The 22163-nt window shown below is 40.3% G+C and overlaps 2 protein-coding genes, 1 long non-coding RNA gene and 1 pseudogene across 9 annotated transcripts in view; 1 reads left to right on the top strand and 3 right to left on the bottom strand.

The window, feature by feature from the left end:
• Positions 1-15261, bottom strand: part of ZNF793 (zinc finger protein 793) — a 43789-nt gene extending 28528 nt beyond the window's left edge. The window contains exon 1 of the mRNA XM_061386065.1: positions 15182-15261. The gene's annotated coding sequence lies outside the window, so the exon portion shown is untranslated. The remainder of the gene's footprint in view (positions 1-15181) is intronic.
• Positions 1-21721, top strand: LOC133229576 (uncharacterized). 3 transcript variants are annotated; one of them, XR_009730569.1, is made up of 3 exons: positions 1-268; positions 5183-10824; positions 21645-21721. It is a non-coding gene; the product is annotated as an uncharacterized LOC133229576 (long non-coding RNA). The 3 variants fall into 3 exon arrangements; XR_009730568.1 differs by lacking the exon at positions 21645-21721 and adding an exon at positions 16038-17991; XR_009730570.1 differs by lacking the exon at positions 21645-21721 and adding an exon at positions 17880-17991.
• The window catches only part of LOC133229533 (zinc finger protein 585A), an 18327-nt gene continuing 7354 nt past the window's right edge, over positions 11191-22163 (bottom strand). The window contains exons 4-6 of one of the 5 annotated variants that reach the window (XM_061385939.1): positions 18885-19011; positions 15182-15274; positions 11191-13610 (exon numbers count right to left, since the gene is read on the bottom strand). In XM_061385939.1, coding sequence (XP_061241923.1) covers positions 11593-13610; positions 15182-15274; positions 18885-19011 — 2238 coding nt within the window. In that variant the 3' untranslated portion in view covers positions 11191-11592. Of the gene's footprint in view, positions 13932-15181; positions 15275-16117; positions 16196-18884; positions 19012-22163 lie in introns of those variants that run through there. The other 4 variants (XM_061385936.1, XM_061385937.1, XM_061385940.1 and 1 more) reach the window with 4 other exon arrangements.
• On the bottom strand, positions 16109-21674 carry LOC133229569 (large ribosomal subunit protein uL24-like; annotated as a pseudogene).

The raw sequence follows: 22163 nt of genomic DNA on the forward strand, positions 1-22163 counted from the left end.
GCGGATGACTAGACCCTTTGTTAGGCGATTCGGCTATTTTAGGGCGGAAAGAAGCAAGTGTTTCTGGGTCTCTAAACACAGATATCACTGCTGCTTTTAGCATCTCAGAAGCTCAAACCTCCTGAGGTCAATATAGCGGCTCCCTGACTTGGAAATTAAGATTTCGTTGTCTCCAGTAGGGCAGTGAGGTAAGATGGCCGCGTACGTGTTATACAGCTTAAGTGCGGTGTGTGCGGCCATCTCCCAGGAGGAACGTCCGTAAAGCAAGGTACAACTTTGTCTGGGCCAGCTTTGTTTGTTGATGAACAGCGGAAGAGAGAAGCGTTTCTCTTGGGGAGCCTGAGGCCCCGGGAGGAAGAGGAGTCTTTACTAGGGGGGCGGCGCAGCAAGAAAGGGCAAGTACGAGGTTCTTAGCCGGTTATTGAAAGAATACGTGAAGAGCCGGGTCTTTGTCATAGGTGGCTTTACTCTATTCACACTAAAAATAAAATACCCAGTTATTTTACCGGAAAATGGGTTTATTCTGGAAACTGCAATGGGTTTATTGCAGGGAACTGCAATTCCAGACAAGCAAGCTACAGTAAAACTCATAGGCAAGTCCAACAAACGAGGAAAAGAAACTTAATTTTGTAAAGAAAAGGGAAGGTATTTGGAGGGGTCGGGGGTGGGGGGCGGTGGTTTTGAAGGAAAGTCCCTTGGAGAAACGTGAAAGTTCAGAGTGATGACAGTTTCTCTTTGGCTGAGTTGCTGGGTAGTAGATTTCTTGTAGGAGGTACAATGTACATCTCCTCTTGTTGAGGCCTGTGAATAACTATTTCCTTTTGATTCCTCTGTTGGGGTCTGTAATTGACATTTCTTCCTGTAATTGACATGGGGTGGTACTGCCTGAGATCTCCCCCTTCAGGCCTCTCTACTCTATTTGAGTGAGGTTTTCCTCTATTTTCATGCTCTAGAAGACAGAAGGGTGTGAGTGCAAGCAGTTTGTTTATTTGACAGGTAGGGTATGAGTGAGACCGAGGAGGGATGAAAACCCACACAGAGTGCATCCATGAGTAGAGTATCGCTGAGCAATGGGGGCTCAGTCAAGGGTTGATGAAGATGAGATAGTTGTATGTCATCTCTGGTTCCTCATTGTTGAGGGCTACTGTAAGGGCCTTAAAGCTGTAGCACTTTCAGCCTGCCTTACGAGCAGGTCTCAGGCAGAGTCTGTAGGTGTGTTCAGGAAGAAGCCAGCCCTCAGCATATGGGCATGGTACAGACAGCATTCACCAGAGTCCTGTTTCTAATACCAGCCAAAGCGGTGCTCTGCACATCACAGAAATTGTTTTGGAACATCTCTCGAAATGATTGGTTTGTCCTATGAAAATAGCTTTTAAAAAAATAAACCCATAATTCTATTTGGTGGTCAAAACAAGTGGTGTAACATCTGACTTCTAAAATGACTCCTGGACTTCCCTGGTGGCCCAGAGATTAAGAATCTGCCTGCATTAGCAGGGAACACCGGTCAGTCCCTGGTCCAGGCAGATTCCACATGCTTTGGGGCAACTAAGCCCTCATGCCGCAAACTACTGAAGTTCACGCACCCTAGGACCTATGCTCTGTAACGAGAACAAATGAGAAGCCTACGAACCACAACTAGAGAGTAGCTTTTGCTTGCTGCAACTAGAGAAAGCCTGCATGCAGGCTTCTCACAAAAAATAATTTAAAATAAAGTAAAAATAAAATGAAAATGACTCCCAACAATTCCTATCCCCTGGTATTTACACCCTGTGTAGCCCCCTTCCATGTTGTACCAAGGCAGATCTGTCAGGTTGATAGTATACAGTAGAAGTGAGAGTAAGTTGTAAATGACACCCCAGCTTCTGACTTGGAAGTGTTCATGCTTTTTCTCTCAAATAACTTACTCTGAGAGAAGTTAGTTGCCATGTCATTGAGGACACTGAGACAGACTATGAACAGGCCCATGTAGCAAGGAGCTGAGATATCCTGCTAACAGTCAGGGAGGAACTGATGTCGTCTTGTATCAAGTGGGTCACCTTGGAAACAAATACTGTACCCTAATTAAGCCTTGAGATGACTGCAGCCCCTATCAGTACACAGACTGCTACTACATGAGGGACTCTGAAACACCCAGCTAGCAGCTTGCATATCCTTGACTGTCATAAATATTTGTTTTTAGCCACTGAGTTTGGGAGTAATTTGTTATTCAGCAGTAGTTAATTTGGATACTTTTGGTAAAAATGCTCTAAGTGATCTCTCTGGATTTCTTGAACAAGCTCCTAAACTTGTGATTGTTCTATCAAATCAGAGGGGATTTTTAGCCATTTCCTCTTCACTTGCATAATAGAGAAATTTAAGGTTCTGCTAGATATTTAAAATTTAACAAAGAGTTTAAGAGTCTTGCTTCATTTCAATTAATACAAGTGGGTTTATGTGACACTTTTGAAATAATTAATGACCATTTAGAGAGTGCCTGTGACATGCCTGGCCTATCATTGGCCTTCTCACTTAAAGGCCTACCCTCATTCTAGCACCAGTCATAAAGGCAAAAGGAAAGAGAGTCTTGGAGTGTCTTATGCTTAGAATTAAATGCTCTGCCTCAGAAGTGACACAAGTCATTTCCTCTCACTACTCATTGAGTAGTCACCCAACCACATGAAATACAATCTTACCATAGAAACAGAAATACAATCTTAGCATAAGCTTGGAATGGGGAGAGCTAGAAATATTTAAGATCCCCTGGAGAAGGAAATGGAAACACACTCCAGCATTCTTGCCTGGGAAATCCAATGGACAGAGGAGCCTGGCAGGCTACAGTCCGTGGCATTGCAGAGAGTCAAACACTAGTTAGCGACTAAACCACCTACCACAAACTTCAGGGTATCCACAAACACTATGAGAACAGTGTTATCATCACCATCCTAAAGAAAATGCAGTATAGAGATGAGGTGACCAGTCTATAATCTCTCAGTTAATAAGTGAAAAAGAAGGACTCAGAGCCAGGTATGTCTATTTTATACAAAGGTAAAGGATCATCACAGGCTTCCCAGGTAACACAGTGGTAAAGAATCTATGTGCCAGTGCAGGAGATGCAGGTTTGATCCCTGGGTCGAGAAGATCCCCTGGAGAAGGAAATGGCAACCCACTCCAGTATTCTCACCTGGGAAATCCCATAGACAGAAGAGCCTAGTGGGCTACGTCCATGGGGTCGCAAAAGAGTCAGACAATGGCTTAGTGACTAAACAACAACAAAGATCATTACCATTATTGTTAAAATTTGTTACTGTTAAATTTTGCTTCAACATATCTAAGGCACTGAATTAGCGAACAAAGAGAGGCCTGAGGTCTCCGATAAAATAAAGAATACTCAAGATGTTGTGGCCTGGTGGGGGAAAGGAAAACACAAGAAAATGGGTAAAAAGAGTGTTTAAAAAAAGGGTATACACTGTAGGATTCAATTTATGTGAAGCTCAAGAACAGGCAAAACAAATCTACTGAGTTATAAATCAGAAAGCAGTTGACTCTAGTAACTATGACTCTGAAGAGAATCTCTTGGGGTGATGAAAATGTTCTTGTTTAGGGTGGCGGTTTCAAGAGTCTGTATAATCGTCAGGACTCATCAAAGTAAACACTTTTGATTTGTGCATTTATTATATGTAAATTGTAGCTTAATTTTTTGAAGCCAAAGAGTGTTCAGCGTTTTGAGAGATCATGTTAGTAGGGAAGAGAGAGAGATGTGAAAGAACTGACAGAACTTTACCCTAGTTTGTGGAAAGATGAGGCCCTGGTGAGACCATCACAGAACTTATGGCTTATGATAGTGCCCTCTCTGGAGGCCCAGACAGAGCCATTAGAGAAAGGAGTCTCCAAGGATTCGTGGTTTGGCAAATTAAAGGCTCTGGGCTAACCTAGCTTGCAGTGACCATCAGCTCTTATTTATTCCCTAGGCTGATAGGTCTCAGCCTGTTGAACCAGATATGGTGACCTTCTACACTGTCATCATTTAAAGGGATGCCAGGCCCCAAGTTTGGCATAAAAGGAGACATAGCTCTTCCCTACTCTGGAGCAGAAAGAACTATGCCTTGGGCTGAGCAGAAATAGGTCTTTGCCCTTGCATGAGTGAAGACTGTTCTGGATCTAGGTGGAATGTGATCTGTTTCCTGGATCAAGATAGATCTTGAGAGTAGCCTGGCATGAGCGAAGACCACACCCCATCCTGTCCTGTCTTGAGTCAGGGGTGTTGGTAGTGGCAGTAATTGGTGATACAAGTCTCAAAGTATAATTTTCAAAAAGTTAGAACTTGTACAGATATTCATTTAACTTATTAATGAGGGAACTAGCAGGATTGGAGATTTGGTGCAAAGTAGGTGTTCAAAGTAGTTTCAATCCCTAGGTTGGGAAGATCCACTCAAGTAGGAAATGGCATCCCACTCCAGTATTCTTGCCTAGAAGATTCCATGGACAGAGGAGCCTGGCAGGCTACACTCCAAGGGGTTGCAAAGAGTCAGAAATGACAGCATAACACACACACACACAAATAGGTATATAAGTCAGTGTCAATATATATTGCAGTGTCAATAAGACTGCAAAGTTAAATAGATATAAAACTAATGTCCTATAGGGCAGTAAAACCATAAGCTTGAAGGTTATCTTTTCTTCAGAGAATCAGTTTATATAGAACAAATATATGAAATGTACCAACTGCCAAGTTAAATTTTATCTATGTAGTCTGCATCCTACTTAGTAGTAAAAAGTGACCCAAACAAGGGTACATTCTACCAGAGCAGTGAGTTCTCAAACTGGTAGAGTTTTAATCCCCAGGGAACATTAAGCAATCTTTGGAGACAGTTTAGGGGGAGGAGTGGATGCCATGGATGCTTTCAACCACACAGAGAACAACCTGGTACAACAGAATTATTTGGGCCCAAATGCAAACAGTGCTGAGTTTAGGAAAACTTTCTCAAGAATGATTTGTTAGACTTTGGGTGGGTTTGTTAGACCATGCTCTAGTATGACTTTGAAAAGGCACAAAGGATGACACAGTATAGTTTCCTTATTTCTGGGTTTTTGATAATTTTTCTTAACACAAAGTTGGGGAAGTGTTGATAATCATTGGATCTGGGTAATGAATACTTGATGATTAATCTTTTCTCTCTTTTTTTTTTTTTGTATGTTTGCATAGCATCTTAGTTCTCTGACCAGGGACTGGGAATTGAGCCTGGGACCACGGCAGTGAAAGTACTGAGTCTTAACCACTGAACCACCAGGGAACTCCCTAGGATGGGATTAAGTGCTAATAAGAAAAAGTGAAGAGTTAAAATTGGACATATTTAAGGATGAAATATTCACTGGACAACAGGAATAAAAAGACCAAGAAGATCCAAGAATGAATTCATCCCACTCTATGTGAGGCATCCTGAAAGAGGATTTTGCATTGAAGCAGAAAATAATTCTGGGACTTGCCTAGTGGCACAGTGGATAAGAATCCATCTGCCAATGCAGGGGTCACAGGTTCGATCCAACCAACCCTCCTATCCTCTCCTTCCTCCCCACAAATTTAGTTCAATCTGTGTGGAGCACTTAGTCAACCTCAGTGCTATTGATATCATTCATCCATCCATTTAACAAACTTGTACTGAGTCTCTACTTTGTGCTGGTGCCATGCTGGGTGCCTTGGACACAGCAGGAGGAAGACAAAGTCCTGACATCATGAGGGTTATGGTCCAGTGGGGAGGGAAGAATGATAAATCAGAAAAAGAAACACTTAATATTAGGTCAGAGGGTGGTACTTGCAGCACAAATATAGTACAAAATAGGGAGTGACCCCAAGAAGTGTGTTACTTCATACACAGTGGTGTGTGTGTAAACTCTCCAAACAAGGAGAGGACAGCAAGCTTCATGGAGAATGAGGAAGCAGAGTCTCAGAGAACACAGCCAGGCAAAGGCCCAAAGAGAAACAAGCTTCTGTGATGTTAAGAGCAGCCAGAATGGGCATGTTGATAGATAATAAAAATGGTGACCAGCTACAATTAAAGGGTTTTCCAACCCCATGTCCCCTTTTATTATAACTTTACACTATAAACATTAAATGTAAACTTGTAAAAATACAAATAACCAAAATTGTATGTGAAAGACTGATATGCAAAATAGGAAAACTTACATATTCTAATATATAATCATATAGTACATATTATATATCATATAAAATGTTTTTATTGTAATAGGAATATACAATAATAGATATTGCAGTGTACTATATTATATACAATGTTACAGTATATAATGATATGCAATATAAAATTATAACTAATGTACAAATCTAATTATATATATTTATCATCTAATTTCTAATCTTTTATCAAACATAATTTATCATACAGTAAAACATAATACTTCTGAGATTCATCCATGTTGGAGCTTGTGTCATAACTCAGCTGCATAGATGTACTATACTGTATTTAGTTATTCACCCATTGATGGGCATTTAGGCTATTTCCAATCTTTTGGTGATGATGAATGCAGTTCCTATGAACATTCAAGTACATACCTAATTTCTCATTTCTCTATGGTAAAAACCTAGAAGTGGGATTGCTGGGTCATAGGATAGGTATATAGTTACCTTTATAAGAACTTGTGAAACTTTTGTCCATAGTAGATATACTACTCGGTATCATTCCCACAGCAATACATGAAAGTGTCTATTGCTCTACCACTATGTTATTTATTCACTGCCATTCTAACAAGCATGTAATGGTATGTCATTATGGTTTTTATTTGCATTTTCCTGATGACTATGTCCAGTGTCTTTTCATCACCATACTTTCATTTGTATCTCATACAACCATATGGATGAGTCTCAGATACATTAAAAGAAAGAAGTCAGACTCAAAAGGAGATACATACTTACATATTTATATGGATACACATACATTCATGACATGTGAAAAAGGCAAAACTATAGAAACAGGAAACAGATAAGCAATATTGAGGGGTTGGGAGTAGATTGATCAAAAAGGGATAGGACCTTTCTACCATGTGTAAAATAGCTAGCGGGAACCTGCTGAATAGCACAGGGAGCTCAGCCTGGTGCTCTGTGATGATCTAGAGGGGTGGGATGAGGTGATGAGAGGGAGGGGATATATGTATACATACAGCTGATGCAGGTTGTTGTACAGCAGGAACAGAACATTGTAAAGCAATTATACTCCACTTAAAAAAAGAACATTTAAGAAAGAAATACTCATAATTTTTTAAAGAGATAGGAAGGAATTTAGGGTAGTGAAGAATCTGTTTTTTTTATTGTAGTGTTGACTCCTTGATTTTATGCTGCATTTGTCAAAAACTCTCAGAAATGTACGCTTTTAAGGGTGACTATTACTGTGTGTAAATGATACCTCAGTAAATCTAAATTTTAAAAATACCTCAGTACTAAAACATTGGGCTTCCCTAGTAGCTCAGCTGGTACAGAAACCACCTGCATTGCAGGAGACACCAGTTCGATTCCTGGGCCAGGAAAATCCCCCGGAGAAGGGATAGGCTACCCCCTCTAGTATTCTTGGGCTTCCCTGGTGGTTCAGACAGTAAAGAATCTGCCTGCAATGCAGGACTCCTGGGCTCAATCCCTGGGTTAGGAAGATCCCCTGGAGGAGGGCATGGCAACCCAGTCCAGTATTCTTGCCTGGAGAATCCCCATGGACAGAGGAGCCTGCTGGGTTATAGTCCATGGGGTCACAAAGAACCCGACAGGACTGAGCAACTATGCACAGCACAGCAGCACTATGATACTATGTTACAGTAAATATAAGAGAGATATAGTTGAAAGTAATTTATAAAATAACATACATTTCCCTCTGTGAGGTTTGGGTACAGCCATTCAGAGGTTGGTCTTGTGTCAATTTATAACTGGTAATATTATTAACAATAGGGACACTCTCCTTGGTCTGCACTAGCTCTGCTCCCCTCATGTGAACCATATTAAATCCCTTCATCTTCCATAAATCTATTTTACAGGTGAAGCAATCAAGGCTCAGGGGAGGTTACTGGGCATCAGGGTTGGCACCAGGATTTTAATCCATGTTGACAACTTTAGCTATTTTGCTTGCATCACTCATGTAGTAAGTCGGTATCTCAGTATGTGATCTCCTGGGGGCCCCAGAGCCTCCCCAGTCTACTCCAGGCCAACAATTCCCTGGACAGTGTGTATGAGGCTATTACCCTCTCCTTATCCCTTCTCCATCCCCACAGGGTTCCTGTCCATGCAAACAGTGGGGACTTGGACAAGCAATGCTGGGGGACTTGCAGGAGCCATACTAAGTGGTCTGATGAAGCAATGTGAGCAACGGGGAACCAGCAGACACTATGTTATTGGGGGCAAATAGGGAAATAGGTATTACCAGGATTTAATGGAAGAGTCATAGATACTGTATTAGTGGGTAATGGTCATCAAAAGACTTTGTACGAGTTGTTAATGGGGGTCCTACAGGGATGGCTAATGTGAAGTCTATGATGTCTTATCAGTCATTGCCCTTACCTGGGGATAGGGAAGCAGATGAACAGAACACACCAATGTTCAGAGAGTACTGGGGGCATCACCACATACTGTGTTGGGGATGGTTACAAACACTGCTGTGTGGGGGTAATAGAAGACTGTCACTATCACTATAAGAGACAATTAATGGAGGGAAACAAAAGCCATTCAGATAGAGATGTCATGAAAAAATCAGGAGATAATATTAAAAGTTGGATTTGGTAGGTTGTACTATGGTTTCCTACTACGAGGATTGTTGTAAGCGGTCATCAGTCATGATTTAGGTGAAAACTGGAATAAATCAGGAGTATGGAGGTTACCAGACTGTTTCACAAATGAGGCAAAGTAATATACATTATGCTGGAAGTTAACTGGAAGATGTAATGAATAAGTTCTCCAGACATTATTTCCTGGAATTAGTAAGAGGTGACACAGTGATGGAATAAGGTAAAAGGAGGATAATGGAGGGTGTCCAGACATTGTGGATTAAGAAGGGGATAATGGCGAGATCTCCAGACACTCTCCTGAGGAGTTAGCAAACACTGTCCCCAGTTGGGGGATAATGCTGTGTCACAAAACATTTAGTGAAGCCCCAGAAGCAATACTGGGTGCAGTAAAAGGGGGTAGTGGGTCACCAGATATTGTTCTAAGATAGTGGGTTCATCAGTTACTGTGAAGCAGTGAGATAAAGAGGAGCTAATGATGGATTAGATATCATTAAGGTAATGGGACATGCCACTAATCACTGCCCAATTTGATTATTGGAGATTATATGAGAATCCTTAGTCCTGCTCCCTCCACCAGGTTCTGTCCCCATTCTTAATCCCCATGCTGCTAGTCACAAAGGTGAGAACAATTCTGTACCACCTATTGCCCACTCTCAGCGTTGTCAATGGACTGACCTGGCGGAACCAGTTTGGCCACCCAACAGCTGATCATTCAATTGGTTCCTCTGCATGCATATGTGAGGCCACTGCTGCTTCAGTCTTAGGCTGCCCACCTGACATCCAAGGAAAGGCAACCCTTCTCTCTGCACTTGGTTTCTCCAAATTAGCAGCTTTGGGCAGACCTGTCAGGGCATGATAAGCAGGTCTGTACATCAGCTTAGGAGGTAGGCAAGGCCCTGTCAAGGTGCAATTGGGGTAGGGCAGGGTTGTGAATGCTTGGGCAGAATAAGCATGCTTTTTTGTGATCACTTTGGAGCTGACTGAGGTATTTTGGAATCATTGAAGGGAATCTTGAAACATCAAGTATCTATATGGGACTGATTTCCTATGCCTCAGTTCTCTTTTCCTTCAATTGGTTGGCATCAGACCAAAAGGTTTACAATGATGTTACAACTTTTGGGACAGGAAGGAAGGACTGAGGGTAAAAAAGCCTGCTGTGTACTAGGTAAGTTGGTTCTCCCCATCAGAGCATCTTATGCTGTAATATAGAAAGCACGGGGCTTCCCAGGTGGCTCAGTGGTAAAGAATCTGCCTGCTAATGCAGGAGACACAGGAGATGGGGGTTCAATCTCTGGGTTGGGAAGATCCCCTGGAGAAGGAAATGGCAACCCCTTCCAATATTCTTGCCGGAAAAAAATCTCATGGACAGAGGAACCTGGTGGGCTACAGTCCATGGAGTCACAAAGAATTGGACATGACTGAGTGAGCACAGCACACACATAGAAAGCATCAAAGGGAAATCGTGAGAAGAGCAGGGTCAACACTCCATAATGTGCATTCATGGGAGGACTGCTGTACGTTAGGCATGGGTCTAAGTTCACTATGGTGAACAAAATGGGAAAAAAACATTCTAGAATGGGAACCATAGACAAGTGAAATATACAAGGTACTGTGGTAATAAGTGTTATGGAGAATGATAGAGGAGGAAGAGGAGAGGGATGGAATTTTAAGTCAGATAGGTAGGGAAGGGAAGGGAAGGCCTCTGCAAAGAGATGCTGCTGGACGAAAGACATGAAGGAGTAAAGCACACAGATATGAGGAACTGTGCTCTTTGAAGAGGGCACTGCAAATGCAAATTAGGCCCTGAGGCAGGACCTAATTTGATGTGTTTGAGGGACATGGGGGAGAAGGTCCTTGTGGAGTGTATGGAATGAAGATGGATAGAAAGAAGACAGTGAAGGTAATGTTGAGGTTTGTTTTTATGAGTTAGTGATTTGTTATTGTCATTATAAAGGGCAAGTCATTAAGGAAGGCAAATGAGCTGGAAAAACTATGACAGCAAACGGGAGACTGAGGTGAAGAGTTGACTGAGAGGACCTGAACATCCTTACTTCAGAAGCTTTCCTGAAGGTAATGGGAACTCACAGGACATTATGCTGCGGGGTAATTAAGGGTCAATAAATCTGGGAGATAAGGGTAGTCAGCAGACACGGTGTTTAGCATGAATGGACAATCATAATGCAATTATAGCAGTCAGAAGACAATGTGCTGCATGGGAGTTGAAGACACTGATAGCTAACGAGGGGTGCTAGAGGATAAGGGTGCAGTCAACTGTATACAAAAATAATTTTTCATTTATTGTGGCATCCCTTTCTTGATAAAAATATGCAATAGGGAATTGTATAAACAAGACCATGTTAGATTCAGCAGAAGAATGTCACCCAAAATTCTGTTAGACAATGTGTTCTGCAACAAACACCTCACAGAACTCAGGGCTTATCATTATCATATATATTATGTTGTTCTACCATTCAGCTTATTGGCATGTTACCTATTCCACAGTAAACAGGGTTATCATTAACATGACTTCACAGAATGTTTCCAGTGCAGAATTTGGTAACAGTGTTCCATTACAGTTTTCATGAGAAAAATTCCACTAATGTACCAAGTTGACAAAGTTCTTTCTCAGTATAAATGCCTCATGGTTTACTGACGCTGGTGACAATGTGGAAAGGAGCCCTCTCTTAGGGCCCTTTCAGAGATCCTCTTCTGTATACTAATATGTGACATTATGATGGAGCATTTCTACTTAAGATAATATGCATAATTTCTGCTGCACGAATTTCATAATATAAAATCAGATCTGATCTCACTGAGGTTTCTCTCAGACTGTTTCTCTTAAGTGTGAATACTCTGATGCACATTGAGCACTGACTTCTGAACAAAGCCTTTCCCACAGACGACACACTTATAGGGTTTGTCTCCGGTGTGTGTTGTCTGGTGTTTATTCAAATTTGACCTGTCAGTGAAGGCCTTTCCACACTCTGCACACACATAAGGCTTCTCTCCTGTATGAATGCGCTGATGCACTTGGAGCTGTGATTTCTTAGTAAAGGATTTACCACAATCACTGCATTCATAAGGTTTCTCTCCAGTATGAATCCTATGGTGTATAATCAGTTCTGACTTTTGTCTGAAGGTCTTTCCACATTCAGAACAGATGTAGGGCTTCTCTCCAGTATGAGTTTTCTGGTGTTTACTGAGATTTGACCTGCCACTAAAGGCTTTCCCACATAAAGCACACACATATGGTTTTTCTCCTGTGTGAATTGGTTGATGCACCAGGAGCTGAGATTTGGAGGTGAAGGACTTCCCACAATCGCTGCATTCATAAGGTTTCTCCCCAGTATGAATTCTCTGATGAGTAATAAAGTTTGACTTCCGGATGAAGGCTCTCCCACACTCAGTGCACACGTAGGGTTTCTCTCCTGTATGAATTTTCTGATGCACAATGAGTATTGACTTCTGGTTGAAGGCTTTCCCACATTCATGGCATTCATATTGCCTCTCTCCAGTGTGAATTTTCTGGTGTATATTGAGGTGTGACTTCTGGGTGAAGGATTTTCCACAGGTACTGCATTCATAAGGTTTCTCCCCAGTATGAATTCTCTGATGTGTAATCAAATCTGATCTTTGAGTGAAGGCCTTGCCACATTTAGAACATATATAGGATTTCTCTCCTGTATGAGTTTTCTGATGTGTAATGAGATTTGATCTGTTAGTGAATGCCTTCCCACATTTAGTGCACGTATAGGGTTTTTCTCCTGTGTGAATTCGTTTATGCACATGGAGTTGTGACTTGGAAGTAAAGGATTTCCCACAGTGACCACATTTATAAGGTTTCTCTCCTGTATGAATTATTTGATGGGCTATCAAGTGTGCCTTCTGGATGAAGGCTAGACCACATTTCATGCATATATACGACTTTTCTCCTGTATGAATTCTCTGATGCACTGTGAGTGCAGACTTCTGAGTGAAGGCTTTTCCACAATCACTACATTCATAAGGCTTTTCTCCGGTGTGAATTCTCTGATGTATAACCAACTCTGACCTGTAGGTAAATGCCTTACCACATTCAGTACATATGGAAGATTTCTCTCTAATTTGAACCTTCTTATGTGTATTGAGGTTGGAATTATTGTTGAAAACATTTCCATATTCGCTGCACATAGACGGTTTCATTCTTGTGTGAGTTCGTTGATGTACCTGCAGCTGTGACTTGGAAATGAAGGACTTTCCACAATTACTGCATTTATATGGTTTTTCTCCAGTGTGAATTCTTCGGTGTGCAATCAAGTGGGTCTTCTGGATGAAGGCTTGTCCACATTCAATACATATATACGATCTCTCACCTGTATGAATTTTCTGATGCATCTTGAGCGTGGACTTCTGTGTGAATGCTTTCCCACACTCACTGCACTCATGGTGTCTCTCTCCAGTATGAATTTTCTGATGTATACTAAGATCTGAGTTATAAGAGAAGCCTTTCCCACATTCACTGCATTCATAGAGTTTTTCTCCAGTATGAATTCTCTGATGCCTGAAAAGAGAAGAGACTTGGAAAAAGGCTTTCCCACATTCACTGCACTTATAGGGCTTCTCTCGAGTATGAGTTCTCTGATGTGTGATGAATTCTGGCTTCTGTACAAAAGCCTTCCCACAGTCAATACATACATAGAGTTTTTCTCCTGTATGAACTTTCAGATGTACCTTGAGTTGTGAATTCTGAGTGAAGATATTTCCAAATTCAGGACATTCATAAAATTTCACCCCAGTATGAATTTTCTGATGTTGAGAGGGTACTTGTTTATAGTTGAGAATTTTTCCACATTGATTATGGTCCCGTAATTTCTCTCCTGTTGGAGTACACTCTTGTTTAGTATAGGAGGAAATTTTACCATATTCAGTAATCTTATTAATGTTCTTTGATCCACTGTTTCTATTATTATTGCATAAATCTAAATTACAGCTTAAAGCACTTCCAAATAAGTCACATTGATGATGAGGTCTCTTTGGGGAAGGAATGTTTTGGCTCACACGAATTATTTTTCTTATGCCCTTATATGCATAATCCCTCTGTATAGTCAATACTTTCTTGATGAAAGCCACATTTCTTAAAGATCTGTTTTCTCTCTGATGATAGCTCTCTATCTGGTCACCAATCTGCCACAATTCTTCTAAAATAAAATACAACAAAACGTCATTTGTAGTATCACCTTCCCTCTCAACATAGAAAATTTTTGAGGTTGAAACCCAAAGTCTCCTTCTCAAAGGAGAATGATTTTAGCTCAAAGAACAGCTAGCTAAGGCAAGATGAGAGGCTCATATGGTTCATCCAAGTTGAACACAATGAAGAGTGATGAGGGTGAATTAATGACTTAGTAGACTTGGTGACAGGGGTGACAGGAAACACCTGGGATAGAATTCAGTTTATTTAGAGAATAAACTTTATGAACTCAATTCACTATGTGCAGAAGTGAAAAAAGGGCAAAGAAAAAGATATACAGCACAATAACATTTATATAAATTAATAATACATACCCCAAGTCATTTTAAACTTTAAAAGACCACATATGAACTGAAAAGTATCTTTCTATCATAAGAAACAATTGCCTGTGATGGGAAATGAGATGAGTATGGGGGAAAGAATAAAAAAGGAATAAATAGAAAAAAAAATCCTAGAGAATCCTTACTCATACTGATGATATTAGTGCATCCTGAATGAAGACATGATCAAACTCAAACCTCATCTTGCAAAGTACAGAAATAAAGCAATTTCAAAAATCAGTCAGCCAGGCAGAGAGTCCCCAGTCAGTACGAAGTCTCAAGTAATTTTGGAAGGAAAAGTCAGAAAGGTACTCGTAACAGTTAAGTGACAGTGAGCCCTAAGTAATCAGTTGGATGAAAGGCATAGGGAATGGGAAAATGAGAAATCTTAAGTCCGTGACTATGGAGAAAACAGGAAGACAGCATGACTGGAGATAAAGTTTAGAACCATCTCACAATAATGAGAGAGGACTAGCAGGAATGGGAGTGTGTGACACATAGTAAGTTTTAAAGAAAGCAAATCCACAAACAGCTGAATACATAAAGAGTGAATCTCAGACAATGGGGAAGGCAGAAAGAAAAGAGTGTTAGAGAAAGTGAGCATAACCAAGATAAAAAGAAAATACTTAATGAGGCAGATTGGCATGTGAGCCGGAGGCCAAAAAGCCAATGAAGAAGATAGTTAGAATTGACAAAGGCATTTACGTAGAAGGCATTTAGTTATTTCAAAGGGCAATGTCAAGGGCTCTCAAGGGGAAAAAAAAAAAATCAGAACCTTTCAGAAGAGTCATACTAACAGCAATTCAAAGATGCCAGCCTTTCTCAAGATGGCTGAGATTTACTCCCCTGTGTCCCATCAGTCTGGGTCACTCTCACTCACCTGGACAGCTCTGATATGGGTCCTCACCTTGCAGTGCCCATGGCTCCTTTCCTTGTTCCAACATGAAAACCTTGGTTTCAGGAACTTGATATCCTGTTCATGAGAAATGATAAAAGGTCTTGCTTGCTTCTGCCTGCGCTCAGTCATGTCTGACCCTTTGCAACCTCATGGACTATAGCCCACTAGACTCCTCTGTCCATGGGATTCTCCAGGCAATAATACTGGAGTGAGTTGCCATTCCCTTCTCCAGGAGATCTTCCCGACCCAGGGATCAAACCGGGGTCTCCTGATTGCAGGCAGATTCACCATAAAGTATACACAAATCTATTCTAAAAAGTTAAAGTTTATCAAAATTTATGCATACAAAAGCTTATAACTGTACATGGCACCATTCACAGTCCAGAGAAATGTAGACAAATGTAAAGATGCAATAATAAATTATAACTACATAAACTGTAGTACATATTGTACTACTGTAATAATTTTGTAGCTACCTCCTATTGCTATTTCAGTAAGTTTAAGTGCTGTGAATATCCACTTAAAACACCCTAATCATCACTTCATGAGCAATCCCTCTCTCCAATAAATTGCACATAGCACTAAAAAGTAGTCTCCCTGGGTTTTCATGTACTTTTTCATGTTCACTCAATACCATAAACCTTGAAAAATATCATGGAACCCATACTAAGTGCCATTATAAGAAAAAGTTGAATTGCTTGATTAAAGTCCAGCTAATTGTGTTTCAGTCCATGGGGTCACAAAGAGTTGGACACAACTGAGCGACTGAACTGAACTGAATTGAGTTTCTGAGCCCGATCAATAAAGTTTTATTGTTAAATGAGGCTTTGTTTTTCAGGAAACTAACCATGTATCTCTGAGAACAAAGTACAATTAATCCTTGAACAAAAGAGCTTTGAACTGCATGGGTCCACTCACATGGATTTTATTGAAAATATTTTCCAAGCGAAAGCTGTGGTTGCCAGCCATTTCAAGATAAACAAACTCAGTATGAGGACCATTCTAAAAAGAGAAAAAGAAATTCATAAAGCATTGCTGTAGCTAAAGCAGACTATACAAAAACCTTGCACTTTTTAAGAAATACTTTTTTATCTTCTATTAAAAGTGGAGTTTTGGGCTTCCCTGCATAAGGAAGTGGCTCAATGGTAAAGAATTTGCCAGCCAGTGCAAGAGACACAGGTTCAGTCGCTGATCCTGGAAGATCCCACATGCTGTGGAGCAACTAAGCCTGTGTGCCACAAAAACTATTGAGCCTGTGCTCTAGAGCCTGGGAGCCACAACTACTGAACCCATGTGCTGCAACTACTGATGCCCTCTGCAACAAGAGAAGCCACCACAATGAGAAGTCTGCACACTGCAACTAGAGTAGCCCCAGCTCACTGCAACTAGAGAAAAGCCTGCACAGCAATGAAGACCCAGCACAGCCAAAAATAAACTTTTTTTTAAATGTAGTTTTTATGTGGGTTTAGAATTGCTATAAGAGAAGTATATCTAGAAACTCTAATACTATATGATAAATTAAAGCAGAAGGAAGGTGAATGGCCTAAAGAAAGAGGATATAATTCCAGGAAAAGATGGTTTGATAAATTTAGAAAGAGGTTTGGCTTTTAAAAAAGATAACAGGACAAGCAGCTTCTGCTGACCAAAAGGGAACACATGAGTTCCTGGATGCCTTTAAGAAAATCATCATCAGCCGCCAGTCTTTTGGCTGTAAAACAAGAAGGCCTGAACAGCAAGAAACTTCTTTCTGTATTGGTTCCACTGATGCTTGTCCCTTAAGTCAGGATGTACCTAGCCAGTAAGAGACTGCCTTTTAAAGTTCTTTTCATATTGGACAATGCCACTGGCCACCCAGAACCCCATGAGTTCAACACCAAAGGTGACAAAGTGGTCTACTTGTCCCCAGACACACATCTTTAATGTAGCCCCTAGATCAGGGGATCACAAGGATCATTAAAGCTTATTTTACATGATAGTCCACAGAAAGGAATGTCAATGCTACGGAAGAGAACCTTGACAGAACATCATGAAAGACTGGAAGGATTACACCACTGAAGATGCCATTCTTGTTATAGAAAAAGCTATAAGTCATCAAGCCTAAACCATAAATTCCTGCCAGAGAAACTGTCCAGATGTTGTGCGTGACTTTACAGGATTTACAGCAGAACCAATCAGGGAAATCATGAAAGACATTGTGAATAAGGCAAAAAAGGCGGAGGTGAAAGTGTGAAGGATTTGAAGATATGGATCTTGGAGAAGTTCAAGAGCTAATAGACATCACACAACAGGCTTGGTAAATATGAGGGCTTCCGAATCAGTGCCAGATGGTAGGAGACAGACATAAAAGAAGCAGTGCCAGAGAACAAACTGACATGAGACAGTCTAGCAGACGGGTTCCACTTGCTTAAGACTGTTTCTGACTTCTTTTACCACATGGACCTTTCTATGATATGGACACTTAAACTAAAGCAAATGGTGGATGAAGGATTGGTATGGTATAGAAGCCATTTTTAGAGAAATAAAAAAGTGAAAAAGTTAAGACAGAAATTATGATGTATTTCTGTAAAGTTACACTGAGTGTGCCTGCTTCTCCAGCCTCAACTCTTCTACCTCCCCCACTTCTGTTGCCTCTGCCACCTCTGAGACAGCAAAACCAATTTCTTTTCTTCCTCCTCCTCAGCTCACTTAATGTGAAGATGATGAAGATGAAGACTTTTATGATGATCTACTTCCACCTAAAAAGCAGTAAATACTCATCGTGCTATACAGTTAATAAACTTATCTGTTGTATATGCATGTGTCTTCCTGTGAAAATCTATTGATAAGAACTGTATGAGGAGTTTTAGTTTCATCATCATCATTGCCTAAGTATTCATCATGTAGAACGTCATACATAAGACCTGTACTGAGGTTGACAGACTATTCTTACATAGGCATAAGGTGAATAATATTTAACATAAAATTAATGTCTGTCTTACTGTTTTATAACTTTGCTTTGCAAGAACTGCATTACTGTAAGTGTGCCTCTTTTGTAATTGTTTTCTCTAGCTTACTTTATTATAAGAATACAATATATAATACATACAATATACAAAATATACATTGACTATGTTATTGGTAACACAAATAAAATAGGTAAATAACATAAATAAAATAAATAACATAAATAAAATAGGTAACATAAGCCCAATAGGTAGGGATTCTTAGGTGGCTCAGACTGTAAAGAATCTACCTGCAATGCAGGAGACCCAGGTTCAACCCCATTAGATCCCCTGGAGAAGGGAATGGATACCCACCCCATTATTCTTGTCTGGAGAATTCCATGGACTGAGGAGTCTGGCAGGCTATAGTCCATGGGGTCGCAAAGAGTTGGACATGACTGAGGGACTAACACTTTCACATGTTATTGGTAAGTCTTCCAGTCAGAAGTAGGCTATTAGTAGTTAAGTGTTTGGGAAGTGAAAAGTTATATGTAAATTTTCAACTGTGCAGGGGGTCTGCACCCCAACCCCTGTGTTGTTCAAGAGTCAACTATAATATTCACAGTGCCCAAAAGGGAAAAAGAATTCTGGACAAATAAGGGCAAAACCATCATATAAGTCAGATGTCTCATAGCATTCAGCACCTGAGAATAAGAACACTCTCAGTGGGGCCTTCCTTCAGACACCCACGTGACTGTGCTTACCTATTGAGAGCAAGTGGCTACAGGTCTCCAGCATCACATCCCGGTACAGGTTTTTCTGATCAAGGTCCAATTGCTGCCACTCCTCTCTGCTGAAATCTACAGCTACGTCCCTGAAGGACACTGATCCCTGTAAGGGCACATTCCTGTTCAGTATGAATAGTTAGATTTGGAAGATGCAGACACTTTATTTAGGAATATAGAACTTGAGTTTTGTAGTTATTAGTTTACCTCTTTTTTTAAAAAACCTCACCCCCTTCATTTCCCTAAAAATTTATTATGAACTTTTATACAGAAAATGTAAAAGAATTATATAGGGAAAACCTATAAAACTACCACTTATAATCTATCACTAACATGTTACTCTACTTGCTTTTACCACATATTTACCCATCCATCAATCATCTTACTTTTCTGTGCATTTCAAAAACTATAGGTGCCAGTATACTTCCTTCTAAATACTTCAAAAATGCAAATCATTAAGTAGAGTATAACATGTTTTCATTGTTTTTAAGATAAGCCTTACATACAATGAAATGTACAAACCCTCAGAGTACCATTTGAAGTTTTGACAAATGCATATACTTGTGTAATCCAGGAACATTTAAAAAATAATATTTCATATAGTGTGCATGTGTGTGTGCTAAGTCATTTCAGTCTATACAGAGTGTATATTAAATATCTAGTTCTACATAATATTTTATGGAAGAAAGAAGTCCAGTAAAGAATTTTTGCTATTGTTCTATACTGTTGCTGCTGCTACTGCTGCTAAGTCACTTCAGTCATGTCCGACTCTGTGCGACCCCAAAGACGGCAGCCCACCAGGCTCCCCTATCCCTGGGATTCTCCAGGCAAGAACACTGGAGTGGGTTGCCATTTCCTTCTCCAATGCATAAAAGTGAAAAGTGAAAGTGAAGTCGCTCAGTCATGTCCGACCCTCAGCGACCCCATGGACTGCAGCCCTCCAGGCTCCTCCATCCATGGGATTCTCCAGGCAAGAGTACTGGAGTGGGGTGCCATTGCCTTCTCCATTGTTCTATACTATGATCAGTCAATTACTCACTTTTCAAAACTGAAGATTGAAATAGGCTCTCTCGTAGTTTTCTAGCAACTGGATGAATAACCTAAAATATAATTTCTGATCAATTTAGGCCAACCTATTATGCTAGTCCTGGAAACAAAAATAAATTACTTATGTTTCTAATCTTCTAGCAACTTAAAAGACTTAGAAAATAAATAAGACCTATGTTTAAAAAAAAACGAAGTCACAGATTCACTAAAGGGTTAAAAAGTGAATCTCCATGTAGAAAACACTGAGGTCCCCAAAAAGGAAAAAATACATTCTACATGGGGGTGTTAGTTTACATTAATTGAGGAATTTAAGTTAGAAGATGAGAGGTATAATACAGAATGGGGGGGTGAGGGAGGTCATTTCCCAGAAAAGACAAAACCAAAGGTGTGGATATAGGAAAATACACGATGAGTTTGGAGAACAGCAAATAGCTTATGTAAATGAAGAGAAGTCTACATGACATGCCAGGAAGCTGGTTATGGGGAAAATAGTTTGCTCATAGAAGAACTATGAATTTTCCACTTTAAGTAAAGGTAATTAAGCTAATCAGATTTATATTAAAATTTTTTTGTATTGCAGAATAACCAAATAAATGATGAGGAACAGTTTCTTACAAAATGCTTTCTGGCTAATGAAGAAGTTAGGATAGAACCAGAATAACATCATTTCATAATTCGTAATGAAATAATAGATTTAGACAATAATCACTAAAGGTTGCTCAACTGTTTCATGTGAAAGGCTGAAGAGAAGTTTAAAATGAATGAATGAGCTAAGAACATCTGTAATGAATTAACAATTTTAACATCATAAAAAGAGATAACCAGGTATTATGTGCCTCCTGATATGATATATAAAGAAAAATACAACCTGAAACTCATTAAGCCTCTAGATCCAACAAATTATTCATACGTAAGGCTTCCTTGGTGCCTCAGGGGCAAAGAATCCGCCTGCAGTGCAGGAGATGGGGGTTCACTCCCTGGGTCGGGAAGATTCCCTGGAGAAGAAAACGTCAACCCATTCCAGTATTCTTGCCAGGGAAATCCCACGGACAGAGGAAACTAACAGGCTATAACCCATGGGGTCGCAGAGAGTCAGACACAACTTAGTGACTAAACAACAACAATGTGAAGTATAGAGGAAAATGTTCAACAATATCAAGGCTAAAACATAAGCTAAATCCAGAAGGCAGCAAATGACCTGTTTCTTCAAAAAATTAATCATAAAAGAAAAAAATATTGAGGGGAATCTTTTTTAACAGTTTTTAATGAAAGCTATAGACAAGATGACTTTATTCCTGCATCTTCTCATTTGTTTCTTCCTTATATTTGTCCTTCTCCTTTACTACTTGGCGAGATTTGGCTTTACCTTCGAGGATCTTTTTGTGGTCTCTGTCCAGTGTTAATCTGGTGATACACCTTGCTGGGGTGAATGCCCACATGGACAGTTGTGCCATTAGCCTTCTCCTGCTGCACTCATTCAATGTAGATGATGTATTTCTTCCTGTAAACCTGGACTACTTTGCCAATTTTCTGCCCTCTGTGGTGCCCTCATACAACCTGAACTTCATCATCCTTTCGGATGGGCATGGATCAAACTTTGTACTTCTGTCTTAGCTTTTTAGAAAGAGAAGACATAATTTTCCTGCAAATGTGGGAAGGCACACTGAAATACCTTTTTCGATTCTTGCTTAGGTCAGAAGTCACAAAGGGACTGAACTTCATTTTGGCTGCTGGCGCTTCAGTGATGGCCACAGAAGGGAAGAGGGGGATCTTTTCTTTATTAAAAGAGACTAAGAGAAGTCCCTGGCAGTTCAATGGTTGGAAGCTGGAGCTTTCACTGCCGAGATCCCAGGTTCAGTCCCTGGTTGGGATCTAGGATCCCACAAGCCTTGTGCTATGCTCCCCAACTCCCCCCCGCCCCAAAAAAGAGACTTCAAAGTCATACTAACCAAGTGCAACTTACGGACCTTGTTTGGCTCTTAATTAAAGCAAACCAACATTAAAAAGATACTTATGGCATGTTTGTTTGTTTGTCTTTGTGCATGCTTAATTGTGTCTGACTCTTTGCAACTCCATGGTCTGTAGCCCGCCATGCTCCTCTGTCCATGGGATTTTCCAGGCAAGAATACTGGAGTGGGTTGCCATTTCTTCATCCAGGGGATCTTAAGAGAAATTCAAATAAAAACTGTATATTAGATGATATCTAGAAAT

This window comes from Bos javanicus, chromosome 18, assembly GCF_032452875.1.
Source record: "Bos javanicus breed banteng chromosome 18, ARS-OSU_banteng_1.0, whole genome shotgun sequence".
NCBI lineage: Eukaryota > Metazoa > Chordata > Mammalia > Artiodactyla > Bovidae > Bos > Bos javanicus.